The sequence below is a fragment of the Aythya marila genome (genome assembly GCF_965140915.1).
Source record: "Aythya marila genome assembly, chromosome: 20".
In the NCBI taxonomy this organism is placed as follows: Eukaryota; Metazoa; Chordata; class Aves; order Anseriformes; family Anatidae; genus Aythya; species Aythya marila.
Window position 1 is genome coordinate 3153459 of NC_139061.1, and position 23053 is coordinate 3176511.

Sequence of the window (23053 nt, forward strand, 5' to 3'; positions counted from 1 at the left end):
CAGGCAGGAATAGCGAAGAGAGAAGAGGAAAAGGTGTGTCTGGATCAATTGGTTAATTGTTAGATAATAAATGAGTCCTTTTCCAATGCACACAAACTGAGCTTCCTTTTCATTTGTTGTTCCAGCTTCCCCTTCAGAGGTTTCATTGCAACATTCTCTCCCAAAGCAAAGAGATCTTGCCTTTTCAATGTAAACATTTGTTGACCCTCTATGGAAATTTGAAGAATGACTTCCCTGTCATTAACAGTGATAAAACTGTAAACAATATTGTTAAAGATGCTTTGGGGGAGAATCAAGCCAAAAGGAACAAATTAAAGCACTTGAATGAGAACTGATGTGCACTATTGCCATCATCCTAAGAGAAGGAAATTAGCACAGGCAGCACTGCACAGCATATCAGATGATAGTTTAAACTCTGAAAATAACTTTATGATTTTTGAAAGTTTGGGGATTCAAACATTTTGCTGTTGCTCTATTGCTTTATTTCAGATGCTTGTTCAGAAAATAAAGCTGGAAGAAGAACAACAATAAAACATAAGTGAAGCGATGCCTGAGATGCTCATTTAATCCCCAACAGCACACTAAATGAGAGTATGATGAGGTTTGGTGTGGTTTTATATCACCATGCTGCTCAACAGGGATGCTTGTAGACCTGCTTTGTAAATGTAAACTGAGTCACAGCCCAGCCCACAGGACCCGTGTGGGGCAAGGTGTTAGGTTAGTCTCCCTGGAGATGGTAGCATAAGTCTGATAGGTTTGGTAGTGGTGGGGGTGGTGGTGTTCTTTGGTTTATTGTTTTTAAAAAGTGGCTAAGAACTTGGTCTCACTTTCCCATTTGTAAATCCAAAGACGTTACAGTCAAAATCAGTGGACTAAAATGATTTCTGATGTAATTTACAGGCTCACCTAAATGGAACAGAGCCTCCCCTGCTGCTCTGTAGGCTCAGGACAGTAGTGATGCCTGCAGCCCTTGGGACTGGACCCCGTAAGCCCAGAGGCGTGTTGCCCGGCTTCACAGCAGGCAGGAGCTGGAAGGGCAGCTGTGCCTGGGTGCTTTTGCTTGTAAAACAGGGTCGGGTTGGTGATCACAGCCTGTTTTGTGACTGTCCTCACGTAGCTGGGGCTGGAGGAACGCCTTACCTAAGGCTACTTTATCTTTTGAATATTTCCATTATCAGCTGCTCTCACGTCTCTTGGGCCCGAGGGCTGTGACACTGTTATTTGTGCTGCAAGGGTCTTAGTCCCTTCTCAGGGTTGTTCCCAATAAGTTTTGGGGGAAGGGAAAGAAGGGAGAATCAGTTTTAATAGAGGGTTTTGGTTAACAGAGGAGAACGTGCAGAGAGTCTGTACAGGCAGTTTTCTGCTATGCTTAAAGCAAATGAGCATCCTTGTTCCTCCTGCACATTAATGGTTATAGAGGTTCCTGCTAATGGTTATAGCACGCCAGCATTGCACAGACAGCACCCTGATGGACGTGTTGGGTCTGCTTTCAAGGCTCTGGGTATCACTGCTGGCAGTGCCATGCTGGAGAGACCCTCTGCCTGATGTAGGTCTGGTATTTCCACTCGTGCTGTGCCTCACCTGCTGCCTTAGCACGACTTTCATTCATTTCATCTACTACAAGGCCTCCAGGTACTTCACTTGGATGTGAAGAGTTGTGAATAGTTGTTTGTTTGTTTGTTTGTTTTCTTTACACCACTTTCCTGGCTTTGTGGGGTTGTACCACTCCCAGGTAGTCCATAGCTCAGCACCACGCTGGCAGGAGCTGCAGAAATGTGCCTGGAGCCCGCAGTGTAAAGCTAAATACAGATGGAGCTAGACGGTCCTAATTGGAGTTCTGTGCAACACAGAGACACAGTACTGCTGTTCTTCCAGATAACAGTGTTAAAGGCAGATTTCTATAAAGAAAAATGTCCTCTGCTTTTGCCCTTTGTCCGTTTTGTATTGAATAAAGCTACTGTTGGGTTTGATGAAAGTCAGGAGGGTTGGGAAGAGAGTTGGTGCAAGCCACTAACTGGGTTATGTTCAGTGAATGGCACAGAGAAAAAAAAAAATAATGTGGCTACTTTTTAGCTCAGAAAACCATGCTAATAATTTCTGGGCTTTTTTTGGTTGTATTTCTGTGAACTTTGAAAGCTTGTTGTTGTTTTTTGTATGTTGTTTTCTTTCCTCCCCCTCCAAAATTAGGAATTTGCATTACAGTGACTCTCCCTGAAAGTTCACTTTTCAAGTTGAGTTTCTGTAACATGATACAGGTCAACCAACAGTGAGGGCTGGAAGAAGAGGACTTTCTCATCCATATTTTCAGTGTTCAGAACAAAAAATATGCCTTCTTTGCACACTTTGTTGTTGGGGAATATTTTATCTTTAGTGATCCAAACCAACTTAAGCAAGATCCTTCTATTCCTGCAAAAGGGTTTTGCTTATGTATCTCAGTAACTAGAAAAGTAGGAATTCGTGGAGGTAGACATCACTAAATTGCTTGGCTGAAATACACTTAATTTTCCCTTTTAGTGTACATAGGACTCCTTAAGTTGCAAGCAGGGCTGTAGTCAAGCCAAGGGAGGCTCCTCCTGGTGAAAGCTCAACATCAGCTGCTACTTCTGTTAGCAGGTGGGAAAACAGATCCTGGGAGCACTTGCAAGCTGGCAGGATGTGCTGCTAGATGAGGGATAGCCCTGGTCTGTAGTGCCAGCCTCTGTTCCACACGTGCTTTAGATGCTTCTCCAGCACGGCCAGCAGAAAGCTCTTAGCAAACGCTGGTAGCATGGCGATCTCAGATGGTCTGAGTCAGTAGAAATGCATGCATCGTTTGGTAAAAAGGGGCAGCACAAGATGAACGCCAACCTGGTGAGGGTTGAATGTCCAAGCCCCCAGCTTGTGCCACCACACCAAGAAATCCCAAGGCAGGAGGGAAGCTGCGGCCTTCACCTTGCCTGCTGCATACCCTTACCTGGGGTCCCTGGTGATTTTGATTTCTAGACAGGCAGGGAAAATCGGCTAATACTGGTATTAACTCTAATTATTATTATTAGTAGTATTGATACTGGGGGACTTGAAGTTGCCAAGTTCATGTTATGAGAAAAATGGGAAATCATTTTGGAGTGTGGAGGAGCACCTGTTATTGACTGTATGGCTCTGTTCCCCTATGAGCAGGCATGCTGATGCTTTTTGTGCAGGAAAGGGACAAAGGTGTATAGCTTCAGTTCATGTTATACTTCCCTCAGTTCATGTTCATGTGTATGCTGATGAATTTGGGCTCAGAATTACTATATGATGACGGGAGAAAACTAGCACCTTTCAGGCAGCATTAAGCAACGTGTCTTGAAATTTGTAACAGAAGATGAATGACCCACTAATTTTCTTCTGTTTTCTGTCCCCAGTGGTTAGAGCATGGAGAGATGTCTGCTTTCAGGTAGAAAAGCAGCAGGTTCCATCAGTGGTCTGACACCTGCATTTTTTCCTGTAATCTAGGAAGTCCAAGTAGTATTTGGGATGGTGAAACCTAACTGAACGCGTTGCCTCTCTCTCATTTCCCTCCCCTCCAGCCCTCAGTTGTGATTTACTGTGTTCCCCACTTAGGCAGGTGATTAAAAATGGCTTTTCTGAGACTGGGAAAAGCCAGCACCATGCTGTGCAACTCGTGTATGGCTGCAGGAGAGGGAGCTGGGGTCTGTCCTGGCTCACTCGCTGCCACAGGATTGTTAAACCTGCTCCAACAGCAGCGTTTGCAGAGTGCACAACGTGCATAAGGCAGAGAAATAACTGTGTGGTTCCAGGTTGAGCATGAGCATGGTAGTGCCACAGCCATACGTGCTGTAAAACGTGGTTTCAAAGGCCTGAGATGTGAGTGTAGGAGCAGAATCCTAAGCGTATACCTACCAGAGTGCTGCTCGATTCTAATGTCTTCTTGTGTTTAAAGTTAGTGGGGGATCTTGTTCCTGTCTGCGAATCTGAGCCATAGCTGCTGGTTTCCTCTGTCCCCTCCTTGTCATCTGGTGCACCAGGATGAATGAACGCTTCCCAAGCAGAAGGCATTCAGCAGTTGAGATGAGAAATGAGAAATGGAGGTGGGGTAATCCCATTTGCAATATATTATTATTATTTTTTTGTTACCCCAGGAAATTTGTAATTATGGTGCTACAACTGATTTTTAAACCCTGATGCCTTTAAAATCAAGAGCTGCTTCCTGTCTGAGCACCAAACAGGCTTTCAGACACATTGGATCTGCCAAACCCCTACGAACACCAGTATCTAGTATCACTAAAAATCCAGTAGGAATGCTAAAACCTTGAGTGAAGCTTTGTGCTTGGATAAGGTGAGGCGCAGTGTGGGTGCAGATCTGCTGCAGGTTCTGTCCTTGTGGTTTGCCCCCTGCAGCACATTTTGTGTTGTGGATGCTTGCATGGCGCCTTGCAGACTGGAGTCCCAAAGAGCAGATGAGCCATTTGCAGATAACTGGGTGACTTTCCTCAACATATGGGCAGAGGAACTGCTGCCAAGCACCTGGCACATTCATCATCTGAGCACCGGCCACAGCAGTAAGGTTCAGATCCAGGTTTTTCATTCAGCCCCATGCACTAATATAGGTGGTGAATAGTGATGTTCTAAGTAAAAACTGCACAGCAGAGCTCAATTGAAATAATTTATGACCTGGGAAGAAAAATCTGTGCTAAGAATAACTTTTAATTACATCAGGTCAGTAAATTATTCTGCAGATCCATGACCAGGATGAGCCTCAGGTGTAAGAAATGCGTTAACTTCACTATGTCCACACCTAAAGTCACTGTTCTGTGCATTGTTCTTGTGAAGTTCAAGAAAAATGCTCTATATTTAGCCCCTTAGTGGACAAATAACAGATGAGCGCTGTAACACTTGCATAGTCTTAAACTGCACTTATATTTCCTGCAGTACTCTCCGCTGAGCACTGCAGGCTTCTTTCCTGTTTGCAGTCGTGTTGGGATGGGAAACCAGCATGGTCACATTCATCAGGTGGAGTGGTTTAACGAGGGAGCTGCACTTGAGTGGACTCAGACCTTTCATCTCCCATAGAGTCTCCTTCACTAAGCTGAGTTTTCCACTGTTCCAGCACGTAACATGCCTTAGTTTCTTCACATGGTGTATTCTTACTCCTACTTAGTGTATTACGTTGCTTTTGGTAAGAATTTATTTCTACACATAAGTCGAGATAAAACAGATTTTCTTACAGAATCTTTGTAAATGTGGTGGTGGAAGTGTATTGAAGGGGGAGAAGTAAGCCGGCGAAGCTGCATGTTGCTTTCTAATTGTTTTTTTAGGAAGTATTAAAAAAAAATCAATGCTATCGTGACAAATAAAAGAAAAAATTGTTTTAGTTTCTGACACACGCCCAAGTGTGTGTCTATAGAACAACAGCAACAAAAAACTCTCCTGAGGTTGTGCTGCAAGATAACTCTTGAATATCGTAGCTTTTTTAAATCCGCATCTTGGGAAGTCTGGACTGACCAAGTCTGTCTCCAGAAAAATGGAAGTCATACCAGAGTTACTAGTCAATATTGTTCCAAGCTACTGCTAATCTTCCATTTACAGCAGTAATTTGATTTGCATGGGCTCTTGCAGTCCAGACTACATGGAACTGTTCTGATGAAGATAGGAACCATGGCTTGGTACTGCTTTAATGAAGGCAAGTACAGTAGGCACCCGGCTGACATTTTTTCCATGTGTCCTGGCTTTATCAGTAAGCTGTACTTAAAATCAGTATTTTTTTTTTTGAGCACATCCACATCCTTCTCCCCCCACCCGCCCCCTTTTTTTTTCTTTCCTGTTTTCAGTATTGCAGTCATCCTTTTTGTGTTTGGTCTTGATTTCCATTCCTTCAATAATGCAGATCATTTTTCAATTATTCTATTCCCAGTTCTCTCAAGGTCTAAATAAAGGCTTTAGATAACTTCCCCAGCTACAGAGAAGTGGCAAGGAGAGGGTCTGACTGAAGGTCCCCCCTTTCAACTGTACATAATGTAATCTGTAGCTTAAACTGTCATTATTATTATTATGGATTAGACAAGACCGTCATGGTTATCGTGTTGGAAGTCTTGGCATAGCACAGGCTGTAGGACTTCCCAGAATTTGTCTGTTTGTGAGTACTTGCTTTCCTTGGCCACAAATCTGTTAGTTTTGTTCTGTTGATTTTGAAAATGATTAACTTTCTGTAATGAACCAAACTCTGCTCTCACAGTGGCTCTGCATGCAGTCTCTGAATGTATTTGCTGATGTCTGTGTCTCAGAGCCGAGCACAACTAACGACGGGGAGGAATGTCACTGCCGTCCTTTGACCGTTTCTAAGAGTGCTGTGCTATCTTCAGAGTTGCCCTTGGCAGGGATGGTCATGCAGAGTTTTACACAGTTCATACAAACAATAGTGCTCCTTTTAACAGGGTAGGAGCCTTCTCATACCAAACCTCAGAACTACATTACCGTAAGAAAGGTGAATCTATTGCTTTCTGACCTTGATGTTGAGTAGAAAGCAAACAGGCAACTATTGCAAGGGGCATTTTTGTCTTTGGAGTTCAGCTAAGCTGTACTTTGAGTCTCACCAAAAAGATGGCAAAGTGTTTTGGCTAACAAACAGATACGCTGTTTAGAAAACACCAGCCATTTCACTGTTTGCAATTTTCAGTGCTATTTGACTGTGTAGTCTTGTAATTAGATGGTGTAAAGTACTTAACATGTTACACAAATATGTCAAAACGCATTAACAGCACAAGTGTTCTTTACTGCTTTCCTAAATACATTTCACAATATGTCGTACTAGAATTCACCTCTTGTCATTATTTATAAAACTGCAAAGAAGTTAAGATCACCAGGATGGAAATGATTAGCATGAGACTGTCTTTCTGTACTAAGAATATGTATTATCATAATAATGTACGGAGTGAAGCATATAAATCCTTTCTCAACTAAAACGAGAAGACAGCCTGGAATAAAACCCAACAAATTATGTTTTTCCATATTCACTCAGATCAGCTTTCTGCTGCTACTTCTTAACTCCCATTCAGATCAACTGCTTCTTCGCAGACTTTTGGGTTACCTCCAAACTTTGCATTTGAATGCCTTTTAGCCATTATGTCGCTTTTGAATGGCACTCAGCTGTGCCTTCTGAATTGTAGGGAGGCCGGATGCCCACCTGCTCCTGGGAAGGGTCTTTTTCCATAAAACAAACAGCTTTGCAACCCTTTACCCTGCCTACGCAACAATTAATTGAGTAATTTCCTTATAAAAGAGAAGATGGGATTTGTGGTTTCCTTAAAGACCATAATCTGTGCCGAACTTCCTGGTAACCCCTAGCAGAGTCCCCTCAGACACGTCCTTGTGCGTATGACCAGACCCAGGGAAGTTGTGTCGATCCTTGTGATCCAGGCAGGTCTGGGGAGCAAATGTCTGGAGGAGACGCTTCTGGTGCCGACCTGCAAGTGAGGCCAACGGGGATGCTCTCCTGCCCGCTTGCCTCTCCTGGGGAGGCTTACGTGCTGTTTGCAAACTGAAATGATGCTGTTGCTGCATCCTACACATGCTTTCCGGCTCTGTGCAAGCTCGGGTATTACTTCCATACACAGTGTAAGCTTTGCAGTTTCAAAGATCTAATCTAATAATAGATTGGTCTACATTTGCTGCGTTGCCAGAAAAAGACATATGTTGTCAGGCAGTCGAAGTCAGCAACAGTGCTGAAGTGGAAATGTGCTGAAACATGAAGAAGGCAGAAATCCAGAAGAATCTATCCGAGGTTGGGCTATTAGGGAACTAAAAATATTTTCTTCTTTACATATATATGCTTTCCACACGTAGTTAGAAAAATGCTGCTTGCCTGATGTCTCAAAGCGATTAAAGGGCATTTCCTTTCCTTTCTTGGCTGTGGTGTGAGATTACAAGATGCTGGTGGCATTCAGCTTTTCTAGGACTGGTGTAAGAGGGAAGAGAAATGGCTGGAATAGCTTGAATGGAAGAGGCGCATGTAGTATGGCACACAAAGAAATATGATATCGGGCTCCTTCTGTTACTGATGCCTCAAGACAATTTGAGTTTCACTCAGTGAAAGTAGATGCGATGGTAATAAATTTTCCTGGGCTATATATTTATCACACAATGTTTGCAATTCCAATTTTTCATTTGTAGCTTTTCCCTAAGAAAAAATGCACGGTTGGCTTGAACAAAGCAAATACATACCCCAAGAACTACTGGTCTTTTGTGGGCTGGTGAAAAAAACTGCTTTTAAAGTCAAATAGCTCTGTGCTGCTGACCTTTTGCAGAAATGCTGTGAGGTGGGGATTGGGCTTTGAGCTGGGATATGAAGATGTGAGGTTTTGACATGCTTTCTGAGCCAGCAATTATGGGATTTCATCTGCACGTATCCTTTAAATATCATCACTTTTAAATGTGTGCTAAGAAAATGGCATCTGTCAACATTCATGCTTTTTCTGCTGGGTCAGTGTGCACACACACGTTCATTACCATCGTGGAACTAAATTTCTCTGTAAATCTCATCGCAGATCAGAGAAAGCTGGTGTTGTTTTTGTTGCTTTTTTTTTTTTTTTTTAATATTAATGTTTCCTCCTTTAAGACCACTAGGTTCTCCCTTGTCAGCATGCATGTGGGTAGGCAGCCTGTTAGTTGCAAATAATTTTATTTCAGTGACTTCTCCAGGGAATTCATCTGCTAAATAATAAATATTGATACCTCCTGGGAGCCACCTGGAGCAGCATACCAGAAGTCCCTTTTACCCGCCATAGATCACCCATCACAGGTAGCATCCTTGTGCAGTTAAGAAGTGAGAATAAAAAATTGGGGCTGCTACTGTTTTCTGCTTCTCTTGGCACTATTCCTGGAGAGAGTTGAGTTAGTAAATGTGGCTGTCACAGTAGCTATTACCAATGACACAAAATAATTAAGTTGTGGTTTCTGTTGTGGTGGGGCCACTGCTGTATTTTATAGTGATACATCTGTGCTAGGAGGGAGAATGTCATGCTTCATTGTCGTGACGGATGCTTCTAGGAAAGCAGGACGAGTCTGTAGAGGCAGGTTGTCCGGTGTTTTCCATTTACATGAAGCCCTGTAGGTTGCGTGGCAGATTCTTAATAGAGCTGCGTGTTGTTTCTTTGGTTTTCCTGCTGAGGTGATGGGGAGGGCAGCAGCCATCTCATTTTCCTGCCTGTTGTTTTTGGAGGGGATAGCTGCAGTCTTTGCTCTTTTCAGCCAGTCAAAAGACAGCCTACGCCAGTTCTTAGTCTGATCCTCTAATCAAGTGGATGCCTTTATTTTCTGATGTGGGGCCATGGTTGTGGGGCACCTGGCTTCCACAAGACCTGAAGACTTTGGGACACAGGTGCTGAGAAACCCTGGTGGTGTGTGCTTGGTGAGTCCTGCCGAGTTGTACGGCGTACAGGAATTGCACTGTAAATGCACTGTGAAATTTGTGGACCTTAAGAAAAACCCGTATTTTGCCAACATTTAAATATTTTCTATAGCTGGCCTCAGGTGAATCTGATAGCATTACAAAGTGCGGTTGCAAAATCCTGCTCTTTGCCATTTCTCCAGTGACTTGGGCTGCAGATGTGGTCTGGGCACTCTGGTGTGCTGCTGGGGACCAAGGGTAGAGGAACAGAGGTGGGGGAGGTCTTTTTTCAAGTAGGCGTTGCTGTACTTATATTGGTATGTGCCACATGTTTTCACGTGGGAAAAAAAATCCTTCAACTCTCTCTGGCATTAAACCTTAAGGCTGAGGCTTTTCTTGTTTGTGTGTCTACAGCCTGAGAAGCTCACATCACTTCTATTTCGTGTCTCGTGTTAGGGGCGACATTGGGCTCGGTGTTGAAGGAGATGGAGAAGCCGTGCCTCGCGTGGCCTGTGGTGTGAGGAGATGGGCCTGGGGCAGAGTGGAGGCAGCAGAGGATGGAGAGGAGGGAAGCAGGCCCTTGGGCTCGGGTGCACAGCTTGCTGCTCCCTGTCTCTTCACCTGCAGCTCGTCCGGGGAGGGAGGCTTCCTGCAGGGATCAGCAGCGGGATTTGGGATGCTGTCTGCTCCTGGGAAGAGGCTCTGAAGCAGTAGGAAGAGGTGCAGGGGCTTTGGTTGAGAGACCAGCCTTCAAACGTTGATGTGGCAAGAGACTTCAGGGGCTAAACGGGAAGAGGGGTTCACATGTGAACCATGGGGAGACTTTTGGAGTAGGTCGGAGGGATCAGTGCGTGAGCAAAGCCTTTAGCTCTGTGTTCGGGCAACACAGCAGGTCCTGGGCTGTGATGGAAAGCCTTAAGGGATACGGTAATTAAGAAAAGTAGCTAATAACTAAGTCATAAAAATAATAAGTGTTTTACCAGCTCCATGGTGTATAGGCAGGCAGCAGGGAATGTGGGTCACACAGCCTGAGTGGCTGAGCCAGGAGTAAAGTCTGTGTCTGTTAGTGCCCTGGGCTGCTCCGTGCGCACCAGCCTGTGGCTCTTTTCTCCAGCAGAGCTTGGGGTGGGAAAGGGCCTCTGTTTTAGCTGGAAGACCTCAGCTCAAAGGCTAATCCCATTCTGCTGTTTGCCTTTGCCAGGTGCAAGTTCTTCAGCCTCACAGAAACCCCAGAGGACTACACCATCATTGTGGATGAAGAGGGCTTCCTAGGTAGGTGTCAGCGTGCGCCGCTCCGGCACCCGACCCGTGGTGAGGAGGAGGAGGTGTCAGTCCTTGGCGAGATCATAAGGCAGGGTGTTTGTAAAACAGCTCTGTTTGTCACTGCTCGTGGTGCAGCTACGGAAGGTGCTTTGATCACTTAAGCACGCTGTCTGTGCTGCTGTGCTGTACAAGGCGTCTCGCACGCAGAATATGAATGTGTTTTAATGCCAGGAGGAGAAGACACACAAGTCTTAAAGAGCAGCTTAAGCATAATTGAAAAAGCAAAACCATCTGCATATTATTATGTTAAAATGAGCTGGCCTTTGTTCCCAAGCCTCTACGAGCACACCACATCTTGCACCTCCAGCTTGTTCCTCTGATCTCCCCTTTTATAAGGAGAACTTGAGGATGAGCACTTGGTATCAGCCCCACACCCGTCGCAGCACTGCAGAGTTGTGAATCAGCTCCTTTGACTTGTCACCAAAAGCTGTGATTTATCCCTGTTTTCACACCCATCTCAGTCCAGACTGTGTGCCACCAATGCCCACGGTGGCTGAAGGTCTCTCTCTGCCAGCATCCAAGGTGGAGCCGGGTGGTTATGCGCCAAAGAAGGCTCTTGGGAGCTGCAGATGCTTGGTGTCGGGCAAGTGTGGATGGAGAGAATAGTTTGGCTTTGCGGATGGAAATAGTTTGTAATAACATTTATCATGTGGGGAGGTTTTGTTTGTAGCAGTGTTATTGAGGTAGTGGAATGAGGAAGTGTTGTGCAGCTATTATTATTTTTGTTCAATTGCTGCTTTCTGTGGTTGGAATTCAAAGACTACACATTTTACCGGTTTGGAGAAAATTCATTAAAATATGAAAAAGAAGAATTTAATTCCTGAATAGGAATTAACTGCCAAGTAGCTACTTGAGACACTGTAAAATTCAATGGTTCTGTGATACCATGATCCTAAAGAGAAAATTAGGAACTATACCATCTTTATTCAGTACAGATCCAAAATTTTATAATCAATACCATTGCTGAATTATTTCCCCTTCTGTTTCAGGAGTACTCATAAACATAGAATAAATTATTACATTTTGGAATACTATAATGGTGGCTTAAACATTTTCCTAAAATAATCACTGTGTTGACAATAGGTGGATGGATCTTGAGAGCTATTGCTGGCTGGGAGTTGCAGGGTTTGCTTGGAAGTGGAAGTCATGTGTTCTGGTTTTGTTCCCAAAAGATGTGAAGACTTATGATCCTGCTGCCAGAATGTCCCTTTTTGCATTTGTTCAGGTGGCATATGCATGAACGTTTTATTGCTACTGTTGATAGTATTAGCTTTTCTATTATGGGTGTTAGCTGGGTGAGAGGAATTCAAATTTGGTCTCCCTATTATAGTAGGATGCAAAACCTGCTTCTAAGAGCTTAATTATAACAGAGAAGTCACCAAAGGAGGAGATTATTTTTTTTTCCCAAGGACTGCAGCATGTGGCAGAGCAAGAAATCCAGAGATTCCCCTCCTCGGGAGGGAGTCTGCATCACTGAAGCTGTGCTGTCCATGTGGATTTGCTCACCTCCAGTGTCATATTAATGCTGTGATATCCGTGGGGCTCACTTCTCTGCCCAGCTGGCACAAGGTAGATCCCTCAGTTCAGTCACTGGTGGCAAATCTGTATTGCCACCACCCCTGCACAGCCTCTAGCGTTACCAGGCCATGCTGCCGTTTGTCCCTCTGGAAATGATTCCAGCTTGAAACAAAGGTAAGCTCAAACAGAGGTTTTGCTCATCAGTAGTGGGGGTTTTGTTGCACTGTGTGCCAGTGGTTGTACTTAGAGCGAATCCTGGGTCCTTGTCCTCGTGTCCTCGAGGAACTGCATGTCCTGCTGCTGCCCCAGGTTTGCTCTGTGAACCAGGCAGTGCTGCCGCACTCCAAAGCAGCAGTCCTCTCTGCTTGCACCCTTTTGACTTTGTTATCTTGGTTCTCATGTGTGTGAGAATTTATTGCTGGTAGTTACAGTACCCACGTAGCTTCTGTTGGCTTATGGTTTTGACAGCGCGTAGCATCCCTTTTGTCAAATGCACAGCGTGCAGTTGGAGTGTTAAAGCGGAGATTTGCAGGAGTAATGGTCATCTTCCAGGCAATGCAGGGGAAAGAGGGAAGGAAGCAGGGCACTGAAGTCGGGTGCAGAACCCAGCATGAGTAGTAGTGTCACAGAACCGACAGCTTCATCACCTTATCTTTGCTGGTGAGTGAAAGACTTCTGCTGGCAAGACTCGTGTTAGGAGAGTTTGAATAATTCAGAGGACACAACCCCGTTCCCTCAGGGACTGTGTCCAGCCAAACCTCTTCTTTCTGAATTGTCACCACCCCATCCAAAGCTTCTTTCTCAGGGTTAGCCCTGCTGGGATATCCCCACTGTTGTTCCATCCCTGTTTCTCATTTCCACGTGCTGCAAAGTTTTCCATGGTCTGGAGGAATTCAGGATCTAAGTGTGAAAGAGCTTTCCTTCGCTCCCTGCTTCCCCTCACCCTCTGGCTATAAGCCTCTGAGCAGGAGGAGGAATCTCCCTCGGCCTTCACATACAAAATGCAATCAGCCCATGGACTCGGAGAGGATCCAAACCTGTACGAGCTGCAGCATCCCACCTCCTTGCAGAGCAGTACTAAGCATCCCTGCCACAAGTGGATCAGCTGCCTCCTGGCCTTACTGGAGAAGCGCTGGGTTCAGTTCCAGAATTGCAGGGCAAGTTCACCTTTGGTGAGCAGTGTCAGTTGCAAGTCCATCAGCAAGAAGATTTTTGTTTTTCTTCCTCTCCAGGTAATTTTTCTTCTTGCAAGGCTTAACAAACTTGATTCAAGTTTCTGAAGGGTAGGCATTTCTGTAACGAAAATTGGGACTTTTCTCTCTCAGGAGCTGATACAAATTTTTGCCGTGGCGGCAGTGAGAGGATTGCCCTGGTACCTCGAGTCAGCCAGGCCTCTTGTTCTGCACGGCACAAACAGTACTGCAGGGAGAAGAATAGGCTGGAGAAATACTGGCACTTTCAGCAATCCTTGAGGTTAACACTTCAAGCATACTGACATGCAGTAATCATTCTTAACTGTTTTGTCAAAAAATAATCCTCAGGCTTGTTTCCCTGAGAGAAGCAAGTGAGCTGGGCTGGGAAAGAAGTCATTACTTCTCCCCAGAAAACGTCTGCAGTGCAAAGCCGTAACCTGCTTAAGCATTCATCATGCTGGAAGGGAACGGCCACAGCCTAATTCTTTGCTTTAATTCCCTGGCAATGAGGTGAGGATTAGATCTGCACAGAACCTCGTTTGTTCCAGGCACCGTTTCTTGGGCTTTGGCCTGTTAATGGGGAAGAATTTTATTCAGCGAAATGACACGGGGACCGTGCACAGAAGGCTCTTTTCCTGGCTGATGCTGAGATGAATTAGCAGAAGGAGCTTGGCCGTGGGCCCTCCTGTGTGAGGACAAGTGGCTCGGCTGCTGGGCTGCGTGGACAGCCATGTAAAATCCTTGCGTTTATCACCTGCCGCGCAGCCAGCACGTGGCAGAAAAGTCAAGTGGCTGCTGCTTCCTTATGTACAGGAATATTTGTGTTTCATTTGCTTTTTTCCCCAGGTTTGGCCGAAAGCAGGAGCTACCTATGCATGGTGCAGATACTATCACAGCCCCTGTGCTCCCTGCGCAGTCTGTCCCCCTTGCAGCCTCCCTCCATCATCACGGGTTTCAGTTGTCTCACACAGTGAAAGCAAAGCACACCTGGAGATAGCCATGCTTTCTGAAACCCTCTGTACGTGCACTGGGCAATAGATGCTGGCATTGTGGTGCTATCCTGGAGGTGCCACCTGGATAAAATGATGGGTTTGGGGAGGTGATAGTGGCATTCCCAGCAGCTGTCACATCCAGCATCTGTAACTTGTATCCAGAGGACCTTTTACTGGGGGGAAAAGGGCATTATGGGTGTGTGGTTTATCTCTTTTCTGATCCCAGTGTCTTCAGCTGGTTTGTTTGCAGATTTGTTCTTCCTTTTTTTTTTTTTTTCTTCCCCTGGAAGTCCATTTCTAGGTTTAGAGATAGTTCTGCTTGGGTAGCTCAGCGAAGAGCCGTTCATCTAGCCCCCTGTTTTGCATTGTTTGTCTAATTGTACAGCACAGTGTGAAACGAAGAATTAATGCTCTACCTCAGCCACCTGCGTTCTCTATAAGCCATAGGAAGGAAGAGCCCACCTGGTGTCACCTGTGTAAGTTGGTCCAGTTGTGTGGATGTGACAGATGTCTATGGCTTACCTTCAGATTTTTTATTTTTTCTGTATCCCTTGCATCTGCTTGAAACAAAGCTGGGGGTTTGCAAAGACCTTCCCAGAATGACCACCACAGGGCCCTGGCTCTGTGCTAGGGCAGAAGGAGCTCCTCTATAACATCTCTGGGGCAAGACAGTCACTGCACCTAGAAGGCAACAAGCTCTTGTTTCTGAGTTTCTGCCCCATTCATGATGGAAAATGAAGTCCCCCTTTTTGACACATCTTCAAGGGCAGCATGTGGGGTTTGAAGGCGTCTTTCCCCATTGCAGGGAGAGCACTGAGCCTGTTGCTGCCTTGACCCATCCTCCTCTGTGACCTTGGCAGCTGTTGAGTTGCTCTGTGAACATCTGCATAAAAGGGTTTTGTGACAGTCTGTCACAAGGGAAGCTGTCCTGAGCAGAGTAAAGCAGCCTTGGCATTGGGCTGGAGGCCCTTCCAGGCAGTTTTTCTCTGCAGGCAATGAACTTAAAAAGTATCAGAGAAGGGGAAAAGAAATAAAATACTGAGGTTAAGGGAGGAGTGAATCCCTGTGGTTTCTGGGCTGGCAAACATGCTTCTTCCAGTTTCAGGGAATTGAGGGTGAGTAGGGGAATGCAGCACTTTGTGCTCTGGGCTTCTGTCTCCCTGACCCAGCCAGCCCTCTCATGTTGGTCACTGCCAGTAGCAGACTTTGGTCCTGACTGATCTCTTCTGGATGGGAACCAGGGGAAGGATACTTGGATTTCAGTACTGAAGCAGCAGGGGGAAAACACCTCCTTTGGTGCAGATCCCCTGTGTAAGTGTAGAGCAAGGCTGTCAGTCTCCCCACACGTGGGTTCATTTCCAAGTGGAGGTGGCAGTCCTTCCTTCAACCTTCTTGAGCTGCCTGATGTGGGTGGTGACTTCCCTAAGGCCAGAAATCCGTGTATTTACACAGCTTCCAGAAGGAGGAGGCTCCAAATCTCAGACCTCACAGTAAATTGCCCAGTGCGTTAAGAATAATGGAACTATTTGAAAAGCCCTGACTGGTTAGAGTGGCAGAGAGATTTTGTCAGAATTCTTAAAACGTTGACCTCATTCTATTAAAAAGAAAGGATAAAAAGAAAAGAAGCCCCCCTGCTGGCAGTGCTTTGTTTTGATAACCATCATCCTCAGACAACCTGTTCCCTATCTGACCTTGGACTCAGGACCATCATATACTTTAGTACCACGTTGATTCCCTTTTTCAATAACATCAAAATGGTAAATTGCTTTCAGTATCCTCTCTCTCATACTGTATATAAAATGGGCAAGAAATCAGCTTATAAATAAGTGCAAGCACAGAACCCATCTAGCTGGGAGCAATCTGTAACTTTGTTTAAAGATACTCAGGGAAGCAAGCTATTAGATGCACCTGTGTTTTGTTTTGTTTTGTTTTTTTGAATATTTCTCCTGTAACTATTTCTCCTTTAATTTTTTATTGCCCAGTGACTAGGCCTTTGTATCTCAGGCATGGTGGCTTAATTTGCTTGCTGACATTTATAGCGCTGAATTCCTTCCCCTGGACCGCCAGGAGAGCCGGCTGGTTGCTAGGCAGAAGATGTTTTTCTCTATTAAACACGTGCACAATCACTCTCCTTTGGATCTCCGTATTGGCCAGACTATACTGTGTCTGTGGTTTTCAGTTTTTTTTTAAGTAATGTGGTATTAATGACCTAAATACAAATTAAAAACACGGGGATTTGACTATGGGCTAATGAGGGATATGTGCTTGCTCAGAAGGGTTTTTGCTGCAGTGCATGTGTGTCAGTGTAGATCAATATGCATGTTGGGGGGCTGTGCTGATGTGGGATTTCTGCCCCCTCCTGAGAGGCGGTAAGGTTTGGTACTTAAATCTTTTGGGGGAAGGGAGGATGAGAAATCTGTAATATTCCAAGGTCTGGTTTGTGTCACCTGGGTAAAGGAGCACTTCAGCTTCTCCTTGGTGCTGACATGTGAGTGGGTTTGCAAATCTTGATCGCACATATTATTCCTTATGTTTGTAACCTGCCACATAGAGACTTTTGGTCCAGTTTCTCTGCTCCTATTTAAAGAAATACTGCATAAATAAGACATATTTTTCACTGTTTCTTCCTGTAGATGGGTGTGTATCAATATCTATTTTTGTTTCACAGCCCGTGGTGAGAAAGCCCAGACATCTCTTCCTGAACCACTTGACTGGCCATGATTTCCTCCTTTAAATTTATTACATCTTGGCTGCTTCCTAACACTTTCCAATCTGAGACAGATGAGTAGATGGATACCATGGCTTGCTCTTATCAAGCCGCTCTTATAAATGCAGGACCTAAAAAACGCTTTTCTGGCTGAAACAATGGAATGATTCACTGAAATATTCGGTTGATCTCTAAAAGCAAGATACAGCTCAACAGAGATGTAGCAGCCCTATATATGTTTATGTACATTTTAGGCAGGACTTAAGGGGAGTTGGTTAATTAGGTTGATTGCCTGTGTCTGGAGCTAATCATAGTCTGTTGGCTTGGTGGAGACAAGCCAGGGCAGCAAATGGTGCACCCCATGGCCAGGAAGGGACAAGGCTGAATGTACCTTGTAAAACTTTTTGAGCATTTGTATATTGAAATACTGGTAAAACTGCAATTTGTCATTTTTTTTTTCTGTGCTTCCTAAGTGTTGTTTTTTCTTTATAGAGCACTCTGTGAGAGATGAGGAAGTGCTGTTACCTCCCACCACAGGTCAGGAACTGAAGCACAGGGAGAGCTGAGTATCTTTCCCAAGAGGGATCGGTGATATGGCAGTGAAATACTCCTTTTCCTAAGATTGAAAGCATCCAACCCTCAGCTCCCAAACTCTGCTATTAAGTTAGACCACGCCATAAGTTTCAAGCCTCACTTCTCTCAGGTTCATCACCTGATGAGGAACTGGACTTCCCCACCTTGGCATCCCCTTCATAAGTACTGTGACCTTAATCTAGAAACGATGAGCCTACAATAACCATACTACAACACATGAAGAAGGGATAATCTTTCTTTTCCATGTTGAGCTGACAGCAACACATTGGCCAGCCATCATCTTCGCCCTGTGTCTGTCAGGCCAAGGTCCTGTGTCTTCAGGGTTTGTGGAAGGGCTGCCCGCTGGGGAAACCTTTCTGCAGCGAGAGCCTTTGCTGCTGCAGTTGCAGGGTGAAGGGACAAGGAGTTGGAGCTCAAGTCCCCAGGTCTGCTGCAGGCTTCTCTCTTTGACCTTGGACAAGTCTCTCATTGTGTCTCAGTTTCCTCATCTGAAAAACAGGGATAATCCTATTAAATCACCTAGTAACAGGCTTTATAATGATTAATTAGTAAACATGTGGAAATGCTTTGATAGTGTAACAGGCAAGGGCCGTGATAAATAATAATTGAGGTAGCTTCTGTCCCAAAGGATTCACAAAGCCTTTTACAATGGGTACACTTGCAGACCTACTGAATAAATCACCCCCACGGTGGAACAGATTGGAGATTATGGTGGAAAGAGCACCCTTTTATGAAAAAAAAAAAAAAAAAAAAAAAAAGTTCCATAATCTTTTTAAAATCTTGTATCTTAGTGTTTAATCTTGCTCAGGATTAAGTCATACAGCCTCAAGGTTACAGTCATACAACTGTTAGGAATTCGTGGCTACATCTTCCAGTCTTGTTTGAAATGTAATTATTTGCACTGCTCTGTCAGCCCGGTGAAATATCATCTGAAATGCAATTTAAAAAAAGGAAGGGAAGAAAAAAATACCTCCTTGTGCTGTTTTACTTGAAAATAGAAAAGAATTGAAAACATGAGTCTATCCGCATTGGTTTCCTTTTTTTTTTTGGTTGTCTTTTCTTTCTAAATTCTTGGTTTTTCAGCAGCAGGCACTGCTTGCTTCCCCTTGCTGGTGGGAACCTGAGCCCTCTGCATGTGTCGGGGCTGGGTCCTCCCCACCCCTGGCTCGCAGATTCTGCGAGCAAAGCCCTTGCCAAGAGATTTTGAAATACAGGGATCTTTTTATTTTTGTATTTTTTGTCAGGAAGTGGGAAATGTGCTGATTTCTGCAGTTCCTGTAGCCTGATCACCAGAGACAAAGTCCTCGGGTCTTTCAGCCCATGGAGCCTGTGTGCTTGTGAAGCCACCGAGTGCCGCAGGCAGGCTGGTGGCCTCGTGGCTGGGAGCAGAGAGCCGTGCTCGGCAGGTTGGGGACATCTTGGTCATGGCACAGGGCGGGCATCGAAGTGTACTCAGGAGGAATTGCTGGGCAGGGGGGCAGACAGACCCGTGTCCATGCTCTGGACACGTTTAGAGCCAAACTTTTTCATCTGTCATTGCTTACCATTAAAAAAAAGCCAATTTCTTCTCCTTTCTTCCATCTCACAAGCAGACTCCAGCTCACGGAGCTCAGATCTGGTTTTGATTTTCCAGGTTTGCTCATTATTAGCGGTGCGTTATCCCGTGAAGAGGAAGGAAGAGAGCAGCCTGATTTCCTGAGAGCAGGCTGGAGCCTAACCTGGATTTGTCTTCCTAACTCGGTTCTCCAGCGAGGGTGGACATAATGATTATTTTTGGAATTCACCTTGCCATGTTCTGCACTTTTAGCCAAACATAATAACGATGCTTTGTTTTTAGAGTGCATTCATACTTCCCGTCCTATGATACCCCTGTGAGGTAAGAATTTTCTCCAACATATGAGGAAACTGATACACAAAGGAGACTGAGCAACTTGTTTAACATACACATTTTGTGGGACGGTTCAGTTTTTGCCTGAACTTTGAGCCCAGATTTCCTTCCAGGTGTCTGCATTTTAAAATTGGACATCACCTACCATTGTATCCCAAGGATTTGAGTATCTCTTCTAAGACAATGCTGTAAAAACTTGATTTTCCAGTGACCCTCCTGGCAGTCTGTAGCCAGTCACTTGCCCCTCCCCTGCTTGCAGCCAGGTGGGAAGGGTGCTACCACACCATAACTTGCATTATGACTCAGTTTCCTCGTGCAGTGCAATTTGTTGCTAAATCCGTGTCTGGCCCGGCCAGGCCTCCTCGCTCTTCTGCTGCTATCAGAGTTGTTTCTCACGGCAGAAATCACAGGCCATACACACATTTTCCAAAATGGACATTTCTGTGCGTTTCACCTGATATTGCCAGTCCCATTGGAAATGCATTCCTCCTTTGTGTTTAATTTTTTAAAAAGCCACTACGTAAGTATAACCAGCTTAATTTTTAGATTGCTGTCAAAGTTTAAAGTTACAGGGATTGCAAGAGGAGAATTGATTGAAAATGAGATGAAAGCAGGGCTTTCTGTGTAAGCGTTTCCTTTTATCAGTCCTTGATTGCTCTTAGTGGACCCTTGTATGAAGGTCTTTCCTCAGGATGTGCTGATTATTAAAGTGGAGAGAAGGCAGTGTCTGTGCATACATATGGATTCACAAGTTCCCAGTCTCTAAACAGCTACGACATCAGCCACTCCAGAAGGACCAGTATCATGTTATCCTGTGGCATGATAGAAGAGGGTAGGTGCATGCCCTAGTTACATGTTCAGTCCCTTGGAAAGCAGAGAAGCTACTTGTCAGAGTCAGGATTTCAGAGCTGGGCTCTGTGTTTGTACAGCTTCATTTAATTCCAAGTTACCCTTGGGTTATTTAATTTCCTGACAGCTGCAAAAACAGTGTTCTCAGATAACAATAGCCTCTAATTAGGCAATGTGCCTAAAATGGTAGAATGTTTTATTTGACCATGGCACTAATATTTTGCATGCAGCTTACACATGAGAAAGTTGAACAAGTTGCATTTCCAGCTTCCCTTGGCAGAGACATGTCTATCTTGTGATACTCAGTGCATAATGCTAAAGGCATGCCCGCTCTTCTTCTACCCCTGTGGTTAAAACACTTCTCATCTTTTTTGGACTGTGTCATCAGTAAATCTGTCTTTCAGCTGCAACCACCTTCCAGAAATATGTTTTATCAGCACAGCGAGACTAACAGGACTTGCACAGCTGAGGACGTGAAGCATTTTAGAGACACACAGGCACAAAGAGAGCATGTGAGATTTACCTGTAGTGGAAGGTTGTAGCTTCTTGGGGGTTATATCACAGTGCAGAGTTCCCCATATGTTGCTTTTATGTCTCACGCACTTAGTACACAATCAGGCAATGATAGAAATAATCATACAAGTCAATTCTTCTTCCAAATCATTTATTCAATTTGGAAAGGGTGTTAGCGTCAGGTTATGTTAATTAGATCCTGAATCATGATTTGTGCTTACAGAAGCTTTATGCACTGAGCCATACAAATTGGTGTTTTCTGAATTCTCTCCTGTGATAGTGTTTGTTCAGGAGTCCTCTTCCTCTAACTCTTAAGATTATCTTGAAGTCTTGAATCCAAAATATATATTTTTTAAAATTTTCACTGTTTTTACTCTATTCTAATTCATTCCAGAGCTTGAAATTCTGATAATTCCCAAACCAAGTCCTCATCATTGCAGTCCTGTAATCATTTTATTTAAGCTGCCATTCAAATAACCATGATGCGAAATTGCAGTTCCTGATGTATTGGATACCTATTTAAGTCTTGCAACTTTAATGAGTTGCTTACTAATCTGCAGTCAGAGCTTTCAGCTGAGCAGTCTTTACACCCACGTCCTGCACCATGAACCAGAGGGCTCTCTTTGAAGGGGGCTTCTGGTATGGATTCTGCATGTCCATTTCCTTTTAGGTGACTGATGCCCTACTCTGGCACAATAATGCGATGAGAGAGGCATTGCCACATCAACTGCAATGTATAATAACAGTGAAAACCTGTTGTCTACGTTAATCTGCACTAATCCTGTTCTGTTGAGACACTGATGTATCTCAGAAAACTGGGGGTGTCAGCTCAGGTTTGCTTTTGGCTAAAGAGTATTGCCCATGGGGTGGATGTCCTCTGCATGATGTGTGCAAGGATAGGAGATAAGCCAGGAGGTTCCTATCCTCCCTTCCCTAGTAAGTTCATACAAATATGAACACTTAATGCTGCAGCCCCAGAAGATGAACAGAAAGAATCACAATAGATCTGGATTTATTCACAATAGATCTGGATTTATTCAAGTATATACAGCAAGTATATGTATGTCAGTCTGAATCACAGCGTTTTAAAAAGCCAACCTCCTGACTCAACAAACCTCATTGAGGTGTCAGATGTGGTTGGCAGCAGCTGACTTCCTTCAGAGTATCAGAAAAAAAACAAGTTATTTTCCCTTTTCTTCCATAATCCCTCTCCTAGCTCTTTGCATACCATCTAGGCAAAAGATGGTAGACATGTTACTAGTTCTCTTTGCATCAGTTTTGTCCATTTTCTCCTGGGTTTGCTCTTGCAATGTTCAACTGAAACATTTTCACTTTTATTTTGCAAGACTTACCAATCCCTCTTCAGTTCCAGCTTCCCCACTTCCATATTTATTGCGTTTCTAAAGCTGGAATGAACCATATTGCCACAGTCAGTCTGCATTTATTTTGAGTTGTTTGTGGAGTATGTGAAATTGAAGAGTTTCATAACATGAGAGGTGGCTTTGCGAGGGTCGGAGGTGCCAGGAGCACCGGGTGTGTGGCTGACATGCCCTTGGAGGGTCCCCAAAAACCTGATTTCTTTATTTTTGTATATTGTACGTTGCTGAGCAGATTGTAAGCACTAAATAAACGGTAATCTCTGGAGTCCTGCTGAAGTAACCATGTCTGCGAGGTATTTATTTCACGGTTGTTTTTCTCTTCTGCTTCTCCGGGCTTGGGTAAAGTGTTTATTTACTGAAGCACTTTGAGCTGAACTTGCATAATTAAGAGTTGCCAATTTATATAATGCCTGTGTGTATATACCTATATTTGTGCATTTATGTGCATATATTTCTACAGGGCTATAGAAGGGGATTGAGTTAAATTATTTAAGCTGCTCTTTTAAAGAAACTTGTCCTTAAACTCTAGCTTAAAACCGCAATATTTATTGGAATTTCAAGCTTTGATATATCTACTGAGAGCATCTGCCAGGATCTAGCGGTCCAGGATCAACCCAAAGTTTTCCTTAGTTGGTGAATTAAATAGCTCACAATAGCAGACATAAACATCCATAAGTGAGAACAGTCCAAGGGAGGAGGGCATAGCCTGGAGCTGCCCGAGTACTGCTCTCAG

At 44.4% G+C, this 23053-nt stretch overlaps 1 protein-coding gene across 1 annotated transcript in view; it reads left to right on the forward strand.

Moving 5' to 3' along the window:
• The window catches only part of CASTOR2 (cytosolic arginine sensor for mTORC1 subunit 2), a 119176-nt gene that overhangs the window by 53895 nt on the left and 42228 nt on the right, over positions 1-23053 (forward strand). Inside the window, exon 2 of the mRNA XM_082776396.1 lies at positions 10566-10636. Coding sequence (XP_082632522.1) covers positions 10566-10636 — 71 coding nt within the window. The remainder of the gene's footprint in view (positions 1-10565; positions 10637-23053) is intronic.